The 22,621-nt window shown below is 26.6% G+C and overlaps 1 protein-coding gene across 1 annotated transcript in view; it reads left to right on the top strand.

Annotated features, from left to right (window-relative positions):
* The window catches only part of LOC134828478 (homeotic protein spalt-major-like), a 57,554-nt gene that overhangs the window by 34,612 nt on the left and 321 nt on the right, over positions 1–22,621 (top strand). Inside the window, exons 3-8 of the mRNA XM_063841458.1 lie at positions 16,263–17,664; positions 18,146–18,471; positions 20,090–20,187; positions 20,745–20,979; positions 21,040–21,431; positions 22,389–22,571. Of these exons, the coding sequence (XP_063697528.1) occupies positions 16,263–17,664; positions 18,146–18,471; positions 20,090–20,187; positions 20,745–20,979; positions 21,040–21,431; positions 22,389–22,571 (2,636 nt within the window). The remainder of the gene's footprint in view (positions 1–16,262; positions 17,665–18,145; positions 18,472–20,089; positions 20,188–20,744; positions 20,980–21,039; positions 21,432–22,388; positions 22,572–22,621) is intronic.

Here is a 22,621-nt window from a genome sequence, read left to right as displayed (position 1 = left end):
CACCTTTATTCAATCAATTTCATTTTTAATTTTTTTTTTCGTCGTGTATCCTTAACAAAAATATATAAATTTGATACAGACAGACTATTTATCAGATTCGCAGCAGGAGGCTTTGTCATCAACTTTGAAGGTACTGAGTAATCAACGAAAGAAAGAGTTATTGATTTTAATCGCATTTCATTTCAAAAAAAAAACCAGAAACAATTCCCGAAAAATGTCAAAAAGAGAGAATCCAAAATAACTAACATGGAGACGTTTTTGATTTTGCAATTTTTTTGTGTCGTTCAAAAAATTACCGAAAATGTGCATCTTTCGTTTGGCATTCACTTGTTTTGTCTTTGCCCGTACACACTGGAATGAACGAGAGAAAAATGGTTGACAATTTGATGGGCATCGTCGTCGTCGTCGTTTCGGCTTATGGGAATAATGCTTATTAAAAATTCTGATGACAGAAAAAAAAGATGAAATTTTTCGGCAAAAATATAAGGAAACAGATAAAAACGTGACGTGGATCCCTGTGAAAATAAACGAAAAAAAATCTTACCATGCAATTTTCCTATAATCATAAAAATATATCGATTATAATAAATGTGTGTCCTGTCCATTTCTTCTCTGGCATGGCGAGTTGCTTGGCATGTCCCAAAAAGAGAATAACAATAACTTTTATCCTTTTTTGCCATGTACCAACGTTGGACATTTGTTCCCGATGGAAAAATATATTTTGCACACACTCACATAAAACAATAATCGTAAAAGGATGATCGAAAAATCATAAATGAAATGGGAAAATGATATTTTTTGTGTGTTTCTCTCCGTTTCTTGGATTTATTTCTGATATCGTATGCATATTTCTTGTATAAACTCGTACAAAGAAAAATCTGTTTCCTGATATGAATGTTATTATTATTATTATTATTTTGATACGTTTCTCGGTGAAAAGGATACATGCAAGAAAGTCCATTGGGTATTACGTTCAATTTTTGTTATGTGTTCAATGAGGAGAAAAATATCTTTTGCCAGAAGTTTTTCTTTATTTAACAAACAGATATATATTTTATTGTTATGGGTAATGTTATAGATTTATGAGAATGTGTTCAAATTTTGGATTTACATAAATCTTGAATGACCAAAAAATAAAGTAAGTTCAATTTTTTCTTTAGATCGGATAAAAATAAAAATATAAATAAAAGCCTCTTGATTTCCAGTTGTTATTAATTTTTATTTATCTTTTTCTCTTCATAAATGTATGACAATTAATGTCAGTACAAAGGATACAATGGGACAAAAACATGGGGACAATGTGCGATTTAATTCAACATCTTTTTTGAAAAAAAAGTATTCTTTGAAAATTGAATTAACAAAAAAAAAAACATGCCGCATATTGACATAGCAAGTAACAACATTTTTGTTGACAAGATTTGAAGATGAAATGATGACAAAAGTGAATTAGCGTGTGTTTGAAATTTTAAGGGTCTAAAATTTGGTAACTTAAAAAAATATTGAAAAATCAATTAAAATTTAAAGCTAGATTTTTTAAAAATATGTTAAAATTTAATTATTTTGAGTTATATAATTTATTTTAATTTATTTTTGTTTAAATTTTATATTTTATTTATAATTTATTTATTTTTTTTTATTTTTCAATTTTATTTTTTATTTAATTAATTTTTTTTAGGAAACTACATACAAAAATGTAAGATAGTGAAATTTATATTTTGACATGACATTCATATTTTGACATGAGAAATTTATTTGAACTTAATAAAATCAGATTAGAAATAATAACTGGAAAAAGTCCAAATAGGATTACGATGACGATGAGTGAAAAGAAGGTACTGAAAAATTAAAAACACTGAACTTCCTTTCCTTTGATGGAAGCACTTTTTCAATAATGCCAAATCCTTCGTGAAGCAGATACCCTAAGACCATCCGTGAAGTAAGAGGAACTCTTTCAAACGTGTTTCTTCTCCCAATGCTACCTAACTAAGAAGAAGTATAAATTTGGAAAACCGAAAGAGCATTTTATAGAAAAAACTAACCTTATTTAGAAAACGACTCTTGAATTATACGGAACGAAGTTCATGATTGATCTAATCTTTAATATAATCTATATAGAAGCCAAATTATTAGAAGCAATGACTTTCCAGAAAATGAATTGAACTACTTATAAAGTAAAAACTTTCAATTCTTTTAAAAAAAATTATCAAATTTATTTTGTATTAGTCCAATGAAGAATCCTTGTGATCCAAGAAAATCAATTAAAATGTTTTTAAGTCTCGCTTAACAATTTAAAAATTTTAGAAAAAAAATCAAATGACATGAACTTAAAAACTACCTCGTCGAACGAACACAAAATTTTCCTGCGTACAAGTTAGTTAATGAAATTAATATATATGACAAATTTTTAAACAGACCCAACACACACACAAAGTACCATAACAGGATTAAATTGCATTTATGCTTCCTTTTTTTATTTATTTACTTACCTCCGAGCTATTTTAAAGCGACATACATTCCTTTTTTGTCACTAAATACTCCTATTAGTCATACGGTAGTTGATGAAATGACAACAACATACAAAAAAATTGAGACATGATTCTCTCAATTAATTGTGCTTGAGCGCATCCACACAATAAATTTTTATGCTTTATTAAATTCATTTTTTTTTCATGTCGTCTTCATCTTCTTTCTTTTGTAATTTTTCTTTCACAAATAGTAATTATTTTTGTGTGACATAATAATATTGTCGTCATATCCTTGTCATTTATCATATTTTTATAAAGATATTTGATTTCATGCTTTTTCATTCGTAAAAGGACAATTTTTCGGGTGAATCCCATGAAAAAGATTAAATTACGTGGTAATGCGATCTGAATAAATAATAATTTTATTGGTTATGATGCCGTTGAAAATATTGATGAAATTTCTCGGAAATTTAAATTTGAAATGCGTTACAAATCTGCCAAAAGCCTAACAAACAGACAAGTTTGCTAGCATGGAAATATATCGGTAAAATTACACAAAAGCTATTAAATATTTAAGATTGTCGGTTCGTGTTGTTCATCGCTGTTTCTAGCATTTTAAATAATAATAATATAAATTCCCGATATTTCACATTTCCACCTTTTTCCAATTGTATGTTGTTGTTGTTTCGCTATTTTATTATTGCAAATGTTTTGTACATATCGTCGTCTCGCCTGTATGCGCATATTTAAAGACGCGACGACAACGACGAAGAAGAAATACAGCGAGAAAAAAACTACATCGACGACGATACAATTTCAATCGATCGCTTGGTCACGATTTTGTAGTAATTTTCTTTTATTATTAATCCATATTGTTGTTTGGCATATACGCGTTTGCCCATGAGTTAAAAGTTTTTGGTATATTAAGTCAAAGCAAAGGCAATATTGAACATTCCTTTTGTATTATTGCCTGTGTGCAAGTTGAAATCGGAATGAGTAACAACAAGTATTCATATTTAAAATGGACAAGTTCAAGTACATTTCTTGTGTTTTTTTTTCTCTCTCTCGCTCCAACTCTGACTCTCTGTGGATGGCTGTGTTTTCTTATCTGAATATAAACATTTCTCATTTTGGATGCATATTTGCATTGCGAGATGTTTTAATGAAGAAATGTTTTTGGTCTTTATCTAAAAATGGGATTTACAAGGCGCTACTTTTATTTCTTTTAGGAAGTGTTTGAAATATTTTTGCTGATTGCCTTTTAGAAACAGGTTGATAACTTTATTTTTTTTTCTTTGGCTTAAGAGCTACTTGGAAAATCAAAACCATTGAATTTGTTTAAATTTTGATTAAAATTCTAACCATGATTAAGAGGAACAAGACTCTGTCCCTAAAATAAACCAAAATTCATCCTTTTATTGTTCCGTTTATTTCAGGGATGTAAATTGATTATTTTTGGTTCCTTTGAAATTTTTCTTTAAAATACTTAAAATTCTTTATTTAAATAATTTGAAGGATTTAATTTAATTTTTTTTTTTTCAAATTTCACAAAAAATTTCTTTATTTTTGTTAATTTTTGTAAATTTCTCAACGCTTTTTTAATTTAAATTTTTAATAAAAAAAATTAATTTTAATAAAAAATGAAATTAAAATTTAAAAAACATTTTGAATTAAATTCAAAATTTAATTTCAAAAATAATAATTCAAATAAATTTAATTAAAAATTTTAAAAAATCTATTGATATTAATTTAAAAAACTTTTGTATAAAATATTTATTATTATTATTTATTTATTTTATTTTTCTCAAATAAAAAATTAACTAAACAATTAGAAAAATTTCAATTAAAAAAAATTAATTAATTGAAAAAATAATTTTAAAAAAAAAAACAAATAATTTTAAAAATTAAAAAAAAATCTTAAAATAATTTGATAATTTTGTTTTTAAAAATAAAAATATTTAAAAAATTTTAAAATATTTTTTTTTTTATAAATAAAGTTTAAGAACTTTCGAAAAAAATAAAAATAATTAAAATTACATTTTGTTATTAAATTAAAATTTATTTTTGAATTAAATTTTTAAATTCAAAAATTTTTAAAAAATAAATTATTAAAAATTTTAAATCATTAAAAAATTAAAAAAAATCAAGTCAAAAATCAAGAAAATTAATGCCTTTTGTTCTCAAAAAACTTCAAATACACTCCTGAACACACGTAAACCATGTAACAATATCCCAAAACCATTAACTTATTATCGTCATCATTTATTTCTCCAAAATGTACGCGGGACCATCAAACCTTTTTTGACGTTCACCGCGCTTTAATTCTTCATCATCGTTAATATTCAACCCCTTTCTCCATCATCACGCAGCACAATAATAATAAATATGCATAAACATTCAAAGGAGATGAGCCGAGATCGTTTCAACGTAACCGAGCTATTTACTCAAAAAATACTTTTAAACACGTAACTTAATAATGACGATGACGGAGAAATACCTCGTCGTCATTCCTCGCATGTTTCATAACTTTTATAGAATATTTTATATAAAATGTCTTGATAAGGCAAACAGCTCAATTGTCGGCATTATGGCTACGAGAGAGAAGGGATTATTATTGTACATGTAAAAATATTTCTCTACGTGTCTTGCGCCATTAAAAGGTAAACTTGTCTCTTTTGTACGGAAAAGGGGTGCAATTAAAAAAAGTTTTTATTTTCTGTGTGTCAATAGAAAACCGCGACCGACTGAATTGAGAAAAAGGGGTCTTGTAAAATTATTTATAAAGATGGTTTCTACTTGTTTTGAATTTAAATCACAACCTTTTTCCCGAAAACTCTTCGTATGAGGTTTGTTGTTGATGTATGTTGTCCTTTTTCCTTTCTTTTTTATTCTCTTATCACGACTTTTAACGACAGATACCTTTTTGTTTTTTCGATTCATTTATTTTAATGATATCCTTTTTGGTATCTCGTGGCGTGTCGAGCATTTTAGGGACATTTTATATTTTTATCTTTATTTTTTTCCGTACGGGACAGATTAATCGATGTCATAAAATGCGGTGATACCTATTGTTTTAACTGATTGGAATAGAAAAATTTATTAAAATAAAAACTAGAAAAAAATATTTATTTTTTTTTATTAATCGACGTAATAAATTTAAAAAGACCCACAATAAAAATGTTTCAGATAAGAGTCCTGTGAATGATGACAACTTTTTATTATTATTTTTTTTTTATATTTTTTTAAATGAGTCAACACTGACAACAAAAAAAAAAGATTCATTCATCCGCTCGAAAACAAAAAAAAAATAATTATAATAAAAATTCCAACAAAATTGTGACAAAAAAATAATTTTATGAAATTTCCATTCAGAACCGAGTGACGCGTGATTTACGACTAACAAAAGTTTATTAAATGCATCACGCGCAGCATTTTTTTTTCTTGTGTTGAATTTCTTCTTAATTTCAAAGTCAATTCCATAAAAATAAAAATTATTTCATTTTTTTCTCTCTCTGGCGAGCACATGAACAAACAGACAACAATCACATCGTCAAAATTTATGACTTCTATTTTTAGAGGAAAGTCAATTTTTATTCGTTTTCTTTACGATTTTCCATCTAATTTTGCTTTGTTTCCCTTTTCAGCATTTTTTATTTACGAAAAAATGTATAATTTATGAGTATATTAATTTACACACAAAAATCTCTTGAAGAAAGAGGAAAAATTTATAATTTTTTTTTTGTTTAATTTTTTGTGGAAAAAATTCTTAAATTTTTTTTTTTGTTATGAAAATCATGTTATTTGATATTTAAAAAATTTTAAAATTTAAAAAATAATTTTTTGGGTAAAAATTTATTTATTGAAAATTTACACGGAAATGATTTCTCATGAGATGCCTATAAATTTTTTTTTACTGAGCAACTGTTACAAGATTTTAGTAATTTAAGACAAATTTCACTAATAACTTCACATTAAAAAAAAAAAAGAAATTACCGACCGATAAATAAATAAATAAAAAGTAAAGCAAGAAGGAAATTTAAGATGATTAATAAATAAAAATAAAATTTTTCACACAAAATTGAGGACACCCGCTTCTGCATGACTGCAGTTCTTCACAGAGAGAGAAAACACGATTAAATGCACTCGAGTGGAATTGATATCAATCCGGATATATTATTCTCCGTTCCAGATTACATTTGACATATCAAAAAAAAATTTTTCTGTGTTATTTACATTTATTTACTTAGTCGCAATTAGTAAGGCAGAGGGAATTTCATCCCTTTTTTTACCGGGTGACATCATGCGATGACAATAGACTTCGGAGAGCGAAATGTAAGAATAATAATGGTAAAAAAATAATAAAATGATAATGATGAAAATATGGGTGACACAGTACATATGTCATCTCTAGAGGGCCTTGCGCTGTACGATGAACGGCATTGAATTGAGTTATAAAATAAATAAATGATTTTTAATATAATATTGTCACGCATATTTAATAAACTTACTGAATTTTGCGATGTGACATGGGTGAGGAGAGAACACAGAGGATTAAGTTTTTTTTAGGGCATTTTCAGAGGTTAAGAGCTCTGAGGAGGTTTTTATGGGTCTGTCATTCTAATGAAGTTAAAAATTATTTTAAAACTGAATTTTTATTTTTATAATTTTTAATAAATTTAATTCGATTTTAATTTTTACTTTTTTTTATTAATTGAATTTTCATTTAATTTTCTTTTTGTTTAAATTTTATTAATTTAATTTTTATTTAATATTTTTATTTACAAAATTTATTTTTTAAATTTTTTTTTATTAATTTTTTTTTTTTAAATTTTTTTTTTGTAATAATAAAAATTTAAAATTTTTATTTAATTTAATTAAATTTTTTTTTCACTTGAAAACTTTAAATCATTTATTAAAATAATATTTTTTGTAATTTTAATTTTATTTCAATTTTTTTTATTAAATTTAACTTTTTAAAGGTATATTAAATAATATTTTAAATTTTTATTCAATTTTTAAAATTAATTAACTTACTTATTTTATTTAAATTTTTTTATATTTAATTTTTATTTTTTTATTAATTTTATAAAATATTATTTAAAAATTTTTAAGTTTAATTTAAATTTTTTTTAATTTAGTTTTTTTTTTTTATTTTTTTTTTATTTTTTTTTTATTTTTAATTTTTTTAATTTTAATTCAATATTAAAAAAAATATTTTTTTAATTTAAAAATTTTTGAAAAAAATAAAGTTTTTAACAATTTCATTAAAAGTAAAATTCCCTTGAAAAACAAAATGCGCTCTGGTTCCCTATTTCTGACAAAAATAATTTGACCCCTTAATAAAATGTATTTTAAAAATTACAACTTCTGTACAACGATTATGACTATTTTGAATATAATTGAATGATTTCATTGTACTATAAATATTACTAAGGAATTAGTAAAAAATTATATCAATTTTTTTCCTTTGCGAATTGTTTATTTATCAAAGAGCTTTATTTATCACAAAATAAAAAAAATGTAACCTACTGCGATGATTCTCAGATTATTCGATCTAAAATCCTTTAATAGAAAAATAAAAGCAAAAAAAAATCTGTCGACTCTCATGAAGATTTTTTGAAATTTTTTGATCGATTGAATCCTCGAAAAATGAAAAATTTTTTCAAAATGAAGAGAACCAGCATCGTAATTGTTCTTTCAACGCGTGGGTGAACATCTGTCGATAAAACAATTAAATTTTATATTTATTTTTGACTTCTTTTTTGATCATTAATGGTCCTGAACCAATCTCTTTATTCAATAATTATTTTTCAAAACTTCAGGAAATAAATATATTTTATTATCTCTAAAAATAGAAATAAATTGAATTAAATTATTATGATTATTTTAAAAGTATTTACACGCGTTCCAGAAATATTCTTGTGAAAAAATAGCTTTAATATCAATAATTTACGTTGAGGAGAGACGTGATCGTATTTGATTAAAAACGGATAAGTTATAAGGTTTCGTGTTCATATAATAATAAAATATTTATAATATTACATAGGAGAGACACAGACACTCGTGCACACATCAATATAAATTATCGCCGGTCAGTCAGTGTGTCTGACGAGAAATTTGTAGGTTGAGTGTGCGTCGTGAATTATGAGAGGACATTAAATTTCTTTTGAAAACAAGACGTTATTTATTCCGCCTCTCTGTCTGTCGACTTTTTTCTCGTCGTTTTTTTTTCACATGTTTAAAGGTATTTAATAGCGACAACGTCATCATCATCGTCGTAGTTCGTGTTTCATTGTCAGGTTGAGAAAATATCGGAAATCTAACTTTATTTGATGTCGTATAAAATATCATAATTGTCAAGCGATTTTGAATAAAATATATATATTTATATTTTTTATGGAAGGGAACTTCAATTTAATGGCAATTTTTTTTTATATAAAAATTATAATTTTAAAATAAAAAAAATAATTTCATTATTAATTAGAAATTTAAATTATTTTTTTAATTATTTTTATTAATTTTAAAATTAAATTATTAAAAATTTAAATTAAAGAAATATTATTTTTTTATAAAAATACATTATTAAATATTAATAAATTTAAAAAAAATATTTTGGCTTGGCCGAATATTTAATTAATTAATAAATTTAATTTAATTTATTGATATTTAAATATTTATTTTTATTAAAAAAATTATTATTTTTTTAAAGATTTAAATAATTTAATTTTAAGATAAAAAAAATTATTTAAATTTCTAATAAATTAATTTTAAATTTAATTTTATTTAAAAAAAAATATTTTAAAATAAATAATTAATTTTTTTAAATTTAATTTTAAATTGAATTTAATATTAAATTATTTTATTGAATTTTTTTTTATATAAATTTAATTTAATATAATTTTTATTTAAATTTAAAATATAATAAGTTTACAAAAAAAATTAATAACAATTAATTAATTGTTAAAAAATTATTTTTTATTTAAATTAAATGACTTGACTTGAACCTCCCTGCCCAGCTCGGAACTTGTTAGTCAAACAAATCAACATAAACGATAGTTAAGAATTTTTTTCTCATAAACTTCTCTTCTATATTATTCTTTTTTTTTCTCATTTTATTTCGTGATCCAATCATCTGTGTTCGCGCTTGCTTTTTTTCATCGTCTTCTATTTTTATGAATAGTTTATTAAATTAAATGTTACTTTTTATTACCTTCACTCATTCTCATTTTATCATACAGAACAAAATGAATGACGATTAACAATAACTTCAAAACTCTAAAAAAAAATTTATGTAAATACGAAAAAAATACTAAATTTTGATGTGAAACTATAAATTTTTCTCGTGTAAATTAAAGTCATTATTAAATACTTTTTTTTTGACACAAAAGTATAACAAAAGTAACTGCATTTAATTTTATCACTTTTTCGTTTTTTTGAATGAAATAAAAGAAGAAAGAAAAGCAACTAAGAAGAGTAATAAAAGGGACAGATGGACCACCCTTTGAAACGTGCTGCAGCTACCTTTTAATCGCAGGGCACAAAAATGCATTTTATCACATTTTGAGTTTTTTTTCGCTGACTGCTGTTAATATCAGAGGCCACTATAAATCTTTTTATAAATTCACTGATTACGTTTTGTAACCAACTTGTTTCACTTTTCTCTCTTTGCTTCTTTTTTCGTTCTCGTTTCTCGCATTTCTCGTATTTATTTGTCACTTGCAAACGGGCGAGAAAGCAATGCGAATCAAGTAGGTGATAATGTTTCAATGGAAGTAATTTAGTTTTATAATAAAATTATTTTAAATTTTAACATTTTTAAGAATAAATGCTTCAATTTTTTCTCTTTACCAAAAAAAAATTATTTTAAAAATTAATTTAAAATTAAATCAAAATAAAATTCTGATTAAAAAATTTCTTAAAATAAATTATATAAAATTTTATTGAATATTCTTTTAAATGATAGTAAATTTATCATTTTTTTCAATTTAATTTTCAATTCATAATTTTTTTAGAATAAATGGCTAATTTTTTTTCTCATTGCCAAAAAAATAATTATTAATTTTTAATAATTTTTAAATTTATTAATTAATTTTTTTTATAAATTTTTTTAGAATAATTTAAAATATTTTAAAATAATTTGAACAAAAATTTTTTTTAAATTTTTATAATAAAATTTTATTTTAAAAAATTGAAATTTTAATGATTTTTAAATTTTTAATAATTTTATTTTTATAATATAAAAATATTAAATTTAATTAAAAAAAAAAAAAAAAATAATAAATTTTTGAATAAAAAATAAAAAATGTTTTAAATATAAACTTTTTAAAATAAATCTTCAAAATAAAATAAAAATTAAATAAAATTAAAAAAAAATAATAAATCCTTAAAAATAAAAAAAAATAAATTAAAAAATATTAAGATTAAAAAAAAATTTAAAGTTAAATAAAATTAATTAATTAAAAAAATAAATCAAACAATTAATTTAAAAAGAATTAAATTTAATTTTAAAAATTTAAGTTTAGTTTTGAATAATTTTTAATCAAATTAATTTAAAATTTGGTTTCAATTAGCTCAAAAATCAGTCAAAATTAGTCTACAAAGCTCTTAAAAATCAAATTTAAATATGAGTTTTACTCTTTGAACATTTTTTACTCGTAAAATCCTTCAAATAAAAATTTTTCAAAAATTAACTTTTCATAAAAAAATATCACTTTTTGCAACTTCCAACATCAATAAAAACTTTCCCATTATCAAAACCTCTGACAAAAACCGCATCCTTTTTACCAACAACAAAAAAATTAATAAATCTCCGAGATTATTTCATTGAAATAACGTCTCTTTACAACCACATCGAACACACGAACATCGCTCGGCATGCGCTGCTTTTTTCGCTGCACGCCAACAACAACAACCACGTCGAATGTATTCCTGATACACCCAAAAGCTAGATAAACAAAACATCTAAATAAACATGCGGCACGTCGTCGTCGTCGTCGCTCGTAAATGCATCGATAGTCTCCGTACGAAGCGGGAGAGAGAGCAGCAAGCGGATTGTTGAATTTCAAATACAAAACAAAACAATAACAGTACAAACAATGACAAACAACAACAACAACAAATTCTCTTGAATCATTTATGACTCGCTTATAAGCCTGCCGATGTCGCTTGCTCAGCCCGACTTTAATACAACTCGGCATATAAATTGTCATGAATTGCGTTACGCTTTTAAATACTCCTTGTTTTTGACTCGTCGTAGCTGTACATGCCACGTACATACACGGAATAGTGTATGGTTTTTGTTACAATTTTATCGATTTTCCTAAATAAAATGTCTGTGTCAGCTGTATGTTCGCAACAAAAATCTTCTTTTATCCCTTTTTGTGTCGTGTGTGTCTCGTGTTTCTCGTCTTTCGCATCGGATTACTCCCAAGAAAAGCTGTTTTCTCTAATTTTTTTGTCACAATTTCACAGTTAATCCGAATTTCTTGACCTTTTTCCACATAATTTCACGTCAATTATCTTCTTGTCTCCTCTTACGTGCTAAAAATAGGCAAAATCTTTAATGAAAATTTAAATTTTTGTCTGGTTCTCAGTCGATTTTGATTTAAATCTTGAATTTTCTCCGAATTAAAGGGGAAATTTTTTTTTTTCAAGGTTTCACCAAACGAAAGGGAATTAAGTGTGAAATGTAAATAAATGGAGACGAAGGTGTCTTTATCATTCATCCACATCTCGAGTTTCACTCAAGTGTAAAATTCTGCGAAAATCGATATTTCCGATTTTTTGTGTTGAGTTGCTTTGATGCCGAAAAGAAATGAAAATAAAACGTTATTAAAGCCAATAAAGAACAAAAAAAACATCAGAAACTTCGCTATGTGAGAGATAAAGAGCGCGCGCGAGGCAATATTATATTATTATTATTATATTGTTTCATGAATTTTATTCGTTTTCGTTTATTCGCCTGTTTGCTTGCCCATTTTCCTCTATTTTAATACATTTTGCGTTTATATTACAACTTTGGCATCTCCCTGCCTGCCTGTATGTGTGTGCGATATTTTATTGTTTTAGATAAAAGTTGGTTGTGTGTTTATAAGCCGCCTGCCTGGAAAATATTATTATCTGGTTTATTGTCTCTCCTCGCAGAAAAATTACAACCAACATCATCCAATGAACGAGGTTCATTTTGATAGTTTTGATGATGATGACGATGATTTTTAATGTAATTTGGCGAATTTTACTTTGCTTTGGAATTATTTGTGCGAGATTAGATTTATTATTATGGATGTCGCTCTACTAATATTAGCTCTGAACTTTGTTTGTCTCTCGAAATTGCGGAAAATGGGGTTTTGGTTAGATTAGGAGGAGGAGATAAGGGAAAAACGAGAAATAAAGGGAAAAAAGTTTGGTGATCCGAGTTTTATGACGTTATTAACTAAATGCACGATTAATGGATGACTTTTTGATCGGTTTTTGGCTGAATAATGAAGTTTCGGAGTTTTTTGTAAATTTCTTTGATTTTAGACTGTTTTCGATAATTTACGATAGCTGAAATAAAAAATTTAGATTTTTTTCGGTTTTTAGGCTGTTTTCGATATTAATTAACTGATAACTGAAATAAAAATAAAATTAATTAAAAATAAAAAAAAGTATAAATTTAAAGAATATTCTTACCTTTTGAGCTATTTATTTTTTTTTTAATTAAATTTAAAATTTCGCTAAAATAATTTAAATAAAAAATAAGTTTTTTAATCGAAATCTAATTTTTAAAGAAAATAAAGCAAAAAATTTAACAATATTGTTTAATTTTTTTTTCAATATTTTAAATAATTTTTTCAACCAATTACATTTCAGACCAACTTTTTACTTTAAATATTAATTTTAAAATTTTATTTTTTTTTTATTTTAATTTTTTTTTTTTTAAATTTTTGTTTTTTTTTATTTTTTCAAATTTTAATTTTTAAACATTTTTAATTTTAATTTGGACTTTTAACATTAATTTTTACCAAATTTCATGAACTTGAAATTACTTCAATGTCTTAAAAATTAAAATTTTAACTTTTTTCAAAGACTTCATTGCCTTTTATATCAAATTTGTACTTTTAAAAGCTTTGTTAAAGTTAAAAATCCTTGAAAAGAAAAAAAAAACGTTTCAGAAAAAGAAAAATAATAAAACTTTAAGTCAAATACAAATCATTTCATTGTCTCCTTCATGTCAGAGCAGCAACTTTTTCGTTTCACGTAGATTTTTTTCCTCCATCTACAGAAGAAAACAGAAAATTCATTATCATAAAAGTACAAAAATAATAATAAAAACGAAACATATTTAACTTTAGCAGCAAAAAAAATGATATTTATGCATTGCTCCGCCCTATGTGAGTACATACCGTTGTTGCTGCGTTGTCCTCGTCATCATCATCATCATACGAAAAAAAAATTATATTTTATTATTTTACATCTCCGACTGGCTTGGCGCGCATATCGTATCCTATTTCATAAATAATTTGCTGGTTTTTCTTCGTCGTCGTCGTACTCACGAAGCCTCGTAGGAGATACCTGATGTGCGCGCGAGACGAATCGAGGAGAGAGATATATGAAAATATAATATTAATATAGCGAAACATAAACATTTTTCGGAGCGAGTACAACTGACGACGTCGACGGCAAAAAAATAAAAAGGCGGAGCTGTCATAAAGTATAAAACAGTGTATGTCATCTTTTTCTTCGTCTTTCCGTAGACATTCGTGTGCGTCGATGCAAAAAATTCCGTCTTTCTATGGACACCGATTATTATATTTTTCGTAAAACGCTATATTTTCATAACATAACTCTCCTCGTCTCGATGTTTGTACGTGGAAAAAAAGATATTCAATAATTTTATGTTGTGTAGAGCGCGCGCGGAGGATATATGAAAATGTTACCTTTATTGCGCATAACCACGAACACAGACATACGCTGCTGTACAAAAAGTCGTCCTAAGTTTTAAAAGGATTTCTTATTTTCTTGTTCGTGTCGTCGTCGTCGTCGTTGTTTCTCTCGCGCGCCGATGCGATGTCGGTTCCATGAAGAAATATAAAGTGCAATCAATTATGTATGAGGATTTTGTACATAAGAGCGGATTCTCCTTCGATGCGTGTGTATGGAATTGTGTGTGAATGTGTGTTTGAGGGGAAATATCGATGAACATGTAAAAGGGGAAAATCGATTAAAGCTTATTGGATGGTAGACTTGTATGCTAAAGTTGGATCAATTTTGAATTTCGATCAAAGTTTTATAATTTCTCCAGTTTTTGTTCATTTTTTGATTGATTTTTGATTAAAATCAATTATTTTTTTAAATATTTTGCTTGGTTTGGATTAATTAAAAAAATTAAATTTTTATTACAAGAACTTACCTTTATTTATATTTTCGAAAAAATCATCCTTTGTTGAAATACGATGGACCTATAAAATAAAATTTCAAGATTTATTTGATTTTTTTAAAACAAAAATCTTAAAAGTTAAAATAAAAATAAAAGTTTTAATGTTAAAGTTCAGTCACAAAACGTTAAAAAAAAATTAAAATTTATTAAATCAAAATAAAATTTAAAAAAAATAATTAATTTAAAATTAAAATAAAAAATAAAATAAAATTAAATTTGATTAATAAAAAAAATTAAAAAAAAAACTAAATAATATTTAATTTAAATAAGTCACATTACGTCAAAAAAATTAAAATAAAATTATATTAAATTAAAGTTGTAAATTAAAAAAAATAATTAAAAAAATAAAATTTAAAATTAAAATATTTCATTTGTCAAATTAAATAAAAAAATACAATTAAAAAGTTAAATTAAAGTTTTAAATTAAATTGTAAATTAAAATTTAAAAAATAACAAATTAAATTAAAATTATATAATTTTTTTTTTTATTAATAATTAAAATAAAAAAATTAAAAAAAAAAACAAAAAAAAATTTAATTTTTTTGGAAAAAAATTTAAATAAAGTAAATAAAATTAAATTAAATTAAAATTAAAAAAAAATTAAAAAAAATAAAATAAATTTAAAAAAAAAAAATTAATTTAATTTTTTATTTTAATTATATAAAATAAATTTTAAAAAATTAAATTTAAAATTAAATAAATAAATTAATAATTAAAATAAATAAAATTTTTAAATTAAATTAAAAATCGATCAAAAATGAAATAAAATAAAATTAAATTTTTATCTCAAAAATGGTCGAAAAGTTAAAACCTCAATTCAGGTTTAAGTAAAATTCTTCTGAAATTAAACTATTTTTGATACTTTTACTCAAGTTTAAGCTTAAGTCTCATAAGATTCTTTAATTTAAGTTAAAAGTTTTTTCGACTCTTTTTTTAATTTTTTTTGTTCTAAATTTTATTTTGAACCAAAATCCCTAATTTCAAACAGAATTTTGATTAAAAATGTTAAATTTTCAAATAAAAATATTAAATAAAGGGTTTAACTTTACTTACCGTAAGTCTCTTTGCCACAATAAGTAACTAACGTTCACTATGACAAAAGACTGTGATCCGCATTGTCGATAAGAAAATTGCATTGTTTACTTTTTCACTGTATGCGGTGTGCGGTGCATTGCGATGAAGAATGTAATGCAAGAAAATCTGTTTGTGTCTCGTCCGTATCGCATCGCGTACTCTCGTAATTGTTGAATAATTTGTAGCAATTTGCAATTTTTCTTTGCCTTTCTTCTGTACTTTTTTTTTTCGCTCTCCATAAAACGTAATCTCACAATTTTGATGATTCAATTATTTATCTACTTTTTTTTTTTGCTTCGTTACAGGTGACGACGGCTCAACGATGCATGGACTCGCGTTTCTCCAATCCACGTTTTTTGCGTTGCAGCAACAGCAGATGATGCAAATGAAATGGATTCAGGAGTTGCAGTCGCAAATAAAGGATCCCCCTGAAAAAGTTTCGAATGAGGCAACAACTTCGGAAGACATTGAAAAGCAAATTAAAGAGATCAAAATTGAGGTTAAAGATGGCGGGAAAGCTGGCATTGTTGATGATTCACCGCGAGAAGCGCCCTCTGAACTACGAATTTCACCAAAATCCATTCAAAAGTCGGAAAATGATCAACCGTTGTCGCTCGCTGAAAGTATTATAATGGATCATGAACCGCCAACGCAAGTTTCTTCCCTCGAGATGCTTCAAAAGCGCACACAAGAAGTTCTCGCCAATGCCACGCAAAGTTTAAACAACGGAAGTCTCACGGAAGAACTTGCTTATTTGCGAGAAAATGGCTCCGCGAACGAGGCAAATTACAAGCATCGTTGTCGATATTGCGGAAAAATCTTCGGATCTGATTCAGCGTTGCAAATTCACTTGAGATCGCATACCGGCGAACGTCCCTTCAAATGCAACATGTGCTCGTCGTCGTTCACGACAAAAGGCAATCTCAAAGTTCACTACCAAAGACATCAGCAGGACAATGCTTTCATGCAAATGAATCCGGGGCAACCCCTGCCAGGCAACATGAACGATCGAAATGGCGGCGATTCGCCTCCTCCTCCTCCAACTCCGGCAAGATCAATGTCTCCCGCAACTCCGGGCAGCGTGAATATGACTCGACCTCCATCGTTTCAATTTCCCCCAAACTTCGCATTGCCCGGTTTCCCATTTCCTTTTCCTCGTCCGCCAATGGAGTTGTTGGAAAAATTGCGAATGAACATTTATGAGGCACAAAAAACCATGGAGAATGAAAGAAATATCGAAGAAGCAGCAGCAGCAAAAAATTTGGAGAAACAAAGACGAAGTCCTTTAGAGAAACCGGAAGAAGTCAAACGAATCAAACTTGAAGCCCCAAAAACGCCAGAAATGAAAACGACTGCTGATGAAAATGCTCGAATACGATCCCTGCGTTCGTATAAAAGCTTTTCCGATACAAAATCTGAGAGTAGATCTCCGTTGCCGACGACAAAAACAACGCCTCCTCCGCCGCATACAAAGTCACCAATCAATTATAACTTGGTTCTGCCACGATTCGGGAGCAAAGACAAGTCATGGGAAAAGTATATTGAGGTAACAAAGACGCCAGAAACGTCAAAACTACAACAATTGGTTGATAATATCGAGAATAAGTTGCAAGATCCAAACGAATGCCCGGCTTGTCATAAGGTTTTGTCGTGCAAAAGTTCCTTACTGATGCATTATCGCATTCATACGGGAGAGAAACCCTTCAGGTAAGTTTTTTTTTTAATGATTTTTGAATTATCTTTTTCTTTTTTATCTTTAAGCTTTAAGTTTTGACTTAAGCTTTGAAGAAAAAAAATAATTTGACTTAAGTAAGTTCAAAAAACTAAAATTAAATTTTTTTTTCAAAATTTATAAAAAAATTTCAAAAAATTTATAAACTTAAGAAACTTAAGTCGACTTAGCTTAAGTCAAAAGGTTAAGTTTTTCTTAAGTCTTTGAAGCTTAATTTAAAAAAATTTAAAATTAAGTTTAAGTTTTTTAAAGTTAAGCTTAAGTCATAAGTTTTTTCACTTCTAATTTTCATTTCAAGTCAAGTCAAAAAACTTAAGTTAATTTTTTTTTTTCAAATTTTATAAAATATTTCCCTAAAATTTAAAAACTTAAGCTTAAGTTGCTAAGTTGAAGTTTTAAGTTTAATTCTTTTAAACGTAAGCTTAAGTCATTTATTTTCATGAAAATTATTTTCAGATGCAAGATTTGTGGGCGCCCATTCACAACAAAGGGAAACTTGAAAGTTCACATGAGCATTCATCGTGTCAAGGAACCCTTCGCTGGCTTCAATGCTTGTCCAATTTGTCATCAAAAGTTCGACAACATCTTCCAGCTGCAGGATCATATCAGAAGTCACACAATGGATCACGAAAAATACGACTACGATGAAAGTGTCGACTCGAGCATGGACTTAAGTAGTCCCAATTTGGATACCGAACACGATGACGAGGAAGCCCTCGACTTGGCTTACACCGAAATGCGTGAAAGGCACAAAAAAATGGAAAACGAGCTACGAGAACACGGTAAGTAATCCATTTAACAAGGGCACGTGTACTGCAGAACAACTTTTTCTGATTCGTTTCTAAAGTCGAGCGAAAAAAAGAGGCGATTATTGAGTCGAAATTTATTACCTGATTAAGTATGCCATGAATTTATCAATAAATTTTTGCGCTGTACAAAGGCAAAAAGTGCTCCACGGTAGATGCATCTATAATGCCGCTCCGACACATATTATGACAGCAAACGACGACAGTTATCTTGTCTCAATCATCATTCCATTCGATTCAACTCAATCATCATAAATATTATTCAGTAGCAAAAATATTGTATAAATATTGGATTTGAATCGGATTTACTGTGAACCATTGCGAGTTGCGACAAGCCGGATTTAGTGAACAAGTTGCGCAAAGTTGAAATGGGTTTCAGTGTAGAAACTCGGCAATTCCCAATCAATCAACTCACATGAATGGATCAAACCGAGTTCAATTATAAATGATTTAATGCTCATTCAGATATTATTTATGCCTTTTTGAAAGCAGCAAAGCGTTTTTATAATAACACAAATGAATGCGAGAGAGAAGGACTTGCTGCTTTGAATTATTTATACGGCATTTTACATAAATTGGCAATGATGTAAAATTATTATAAATATTTGAGTTCTAACAGGGCAAGAAATTGGGACAAATATTCAAGTGAAGAGCTATAAAGATTTTTTTTTGCTTACGAAATTCTTCCGTTAAAAAAATTTAACTGTGAAAAATTGACGTTTCGCAAATAATCGAAATAATTCAACTTTAGAGATGTATGACCTCAAAAAATGTTTATACTTTAACGACGAAAGAGTTAAAAAAATTATTTTATTTCATAAAGGACCCCGATTCAGTACTTTATATTTGCCTTGAACTTACTTGTACCTATTTATCGAGCCGTTTGCACAAATGGGTTCTTCCCTGTTAAACAGTCAAATTTTAAAAAAGACGATGTATAAAAGTGCGGCAAGAAACAGAGAAGTGACTAATACAAAACTTAAAAAACAAAAGTAATACTACCAGAAATGCATATACGTCATGGAATACCTTCAGTAGTTGTAATGGATGATAAGAAAGAATTAGACGAATTAATTAATATTATAATATAATTTTTTACCAAAGATTACTTATGAAAAATCTGATGCTAACTATAAAACCATAAATTTTCGTATTTTTACAAAAGTTTCTAAAAAACTAGTACTAAAAATTTTGTAACTTCAATTTCTTCTTCAAATTTGTTTTATGAGAGTCGTCTTTAATTAAAGAACAATGCCCATAATAAAAGAACAAAATTCAAGAGACACTTATGTTAACTTCAGATAACTCAAATTTATTAATAAAAAAAGTTTTTGTCAAACAATCCATATTAAATAGATGACTTAAATCTCTCTAACTTTAATTTCAAGATTACGCTCAATTTCAGTAAAAAAGTGCTTAAAGTACTTTAATTTGTATCTCGCAAATTTTTTCAAAAAAATATGTTTGCGAAAGTGTTGCGAAACGAGAAATTATTACAATTTATTATTTTTAGTAAAACTTTCTTCGATTTTTACAATTAATTTATGTTCGATACCAAACGTTTAAAATTATTATATTTTTCATAAATTTACAGCAAAAACAGAAACTCAAAGATTAGACGAAAACGAAGAAAATTCTGAAGCAAAATCGCCCTTCAAGGCTGAAAACTGTTCAAAATGTGGAAAAATTATTGTAAGTAAAACTTCGCCGTTATTTTATGAGATATTTATCTTTTTCCTACATTAATGCCGTTTTAGAGTAATTAAAAAGTCTTAATAGAATAAAAGAACTTAAAAAATTATTCTAAAATAAATTGTGACACCGTAAAAAACGTAAAATACGAATATTTTTGTTTGTTTAATTTTATTCCTCATCTTTCAATAAAATATAGAATTTTATTACAAAATATATAAATTTAAATTTTTATATCGCATCTACTGGCTCAGTTTTATTTTAATATAAAATAATTTCGACGCGATACGATATGCTTGCATTGTTTTATGAGATTTTTAATGACAGACCGGTGTTACTTCGCTGCATTCATTGTCTTTTAAAATATGTTCAATAAAAGTTCTCAAAAAAAAATTTTAAATTTTCATATAGTTTGTTCACGAGAACAGATTTTGATAAATTTCGTGCATTTTATTCAGTTTTTTTCTGGCATTGTGACAGAAAAAGATAAATATTTCATTGCTATTGTTTTACAAAATATTTTTTTTTACATTCTCACACACACTATTAATTTGTAGAATCGTGAATTAATTGATGATGATGATGTCTGTATCTGTGATATGGATAAAAATACGAAAATAGAGGCGATGATGATGATGGTGATGCGCCAGAGACGCGATAACGACGAAAAAGACGCCATGGAAGAGCAGCGAAAGGAAGTTGAGTCACCTCAAGACAGACAGGAAGAAGCTGTTAACTTGAAAAAGCGTTCGAGGAGTCCCTCATCTGAGACAGAAGGCATTAATAATCAGAGTAAGGCACTTTTTTGACATTTTCTTTAATTAATTTTTAACATTTTTTTTTCAATTTCAGCTTCATACTCACCAAAGCATTTAGACAACAAAGTTCGTTCAGCTGACGACGAATTAAGTTCGGACTCTTCGAAGCCTCTCATGTACGATTCGGATCAACATTTGAAGGATTGCTGCGACACTCTTTCGCCCATAACGCAACAATTGCACTCGTTTACGGTGAAAGAGCTGAATAATTTGGCAAATTCGAATAATCATCATTCGCCGCCCGCATCGTCGCCTTCGTCGACCTCTGCTTCTGCAGCTTCTAACCAAAAACACTATTGTCGCATGTGCAAACGGAACTTTAGCTCGAGCTCGGCTCTGCAAATCCATACGAGAACGCATACCGGAGATCGACCCTTTGTTTGTCACGTGTGCTCAAAGTCATTTACCACCAAAGGAAATTTGAAGGTAAGTTTTTTGTTACTTAAAAGTGAGAGAAAAATCTTAAAAAGTTTAATTTTTTATCTTAAGTTAGTATTTTAAGTCAAAACTTAAGGTTTAGTTCAAAAAAAAAATTTTATTTAAAAAAATGTCATTAAGTTAAAAATTAATTAACTTTTTCTTAAGTTTAAGCATAAGTTAAGCTCTTACAATTGACTTAATAGCTTTAACTTAAGAACAACTTAACTTATTTTAGCTTCTTTTGCTCAAATTTCAGAAAAGTTAAAAGCTTAAGTCCTTAAGTTATTGACTTAATGGTTTTTATTCAATATTAAGTCAACAATTTTTGTTTAAATATCAGAAAAGTCAAATTCTTAAGTCATTAAGTTATTGACTTACGAATTTTTATTCAATATTAAGTCAACAATTTTTTTTAAATTTCAGAAAAGTCGAAATCTTAAGTCCTTAAGTTATTGACTTACGAATTTTTATTCAATATTAAGTCAACAATTTTTGTTTAAATTTCAGAAAAGTCAAATTCTTAAGTCATTAAGTTATTGACTTAATGGTTTTTATTCAATATTAAGTCAACAATTTTGTTTAAATTTCAGAAAAATTCTTAAGTCATTAAGTTATTGACTTAATGGTTTTTATTCAATATTAAGTCAACAATTTTGTTTTAATATCAGAAAAGTCAAATTCTTAAGTCATTAAGTTATTGACTTAAAGGTTTTTATTCAATATTAAGTCAACAATTTTGTTTAAATATCAGAAAAGTCAAATTCTTAAGTCATTAAGTTATTGACTTAACAACTTTAACTAAGATTAAGTCAACTTATCAACTTAGAAATTTTGTAAATCACAAAAAATTCAAAATTTTAAGTCATTATATTTCTTGACTTAACGCTTAAGTCTTAAAAAATCCAAAATTTTCTTTGAATTTTTAAATAAAAACTGTTAAAAATTAATTTTCCTCCATTTCAGGTACACATGGGCACTCACATGTGGACAAACACCGCATCACGTCGCGGAAGACGAATGTCATTGGAGCTTCCTCTCACTCGCCCTCTCAATATCAGTCAACAAGACGCTGAATTTTTGCAACATCGCCCCGAACTCTTCTACCCGTACTTACCGCCGCCCTTTTTGAACGGAATGGCTCACAAAGTAAATTTAAATTTTAACTAATTTTTATCAAAAAACTAAATTTTTATTTT

Source organism: Culicoides brevitarsis, chromosome 2 (assembly GCF_036172545.1).
Source record: "Culicoides brevitarsis isolate CSIRO-B50_1 chromosome 2, AGI_CSIRO_Cbre_v1, whole genome shotgun sequence".
NCBI classification, from domain to species: Eukaryota; Metazoa; Arthropoda; class Insecta; order Diptera; family Ceratopogonidae; genus Culicoides; species Culicoides brevitarsis.
This window is presented reverse-complemented; position numbering and strand designations above follow the sequence as displayed.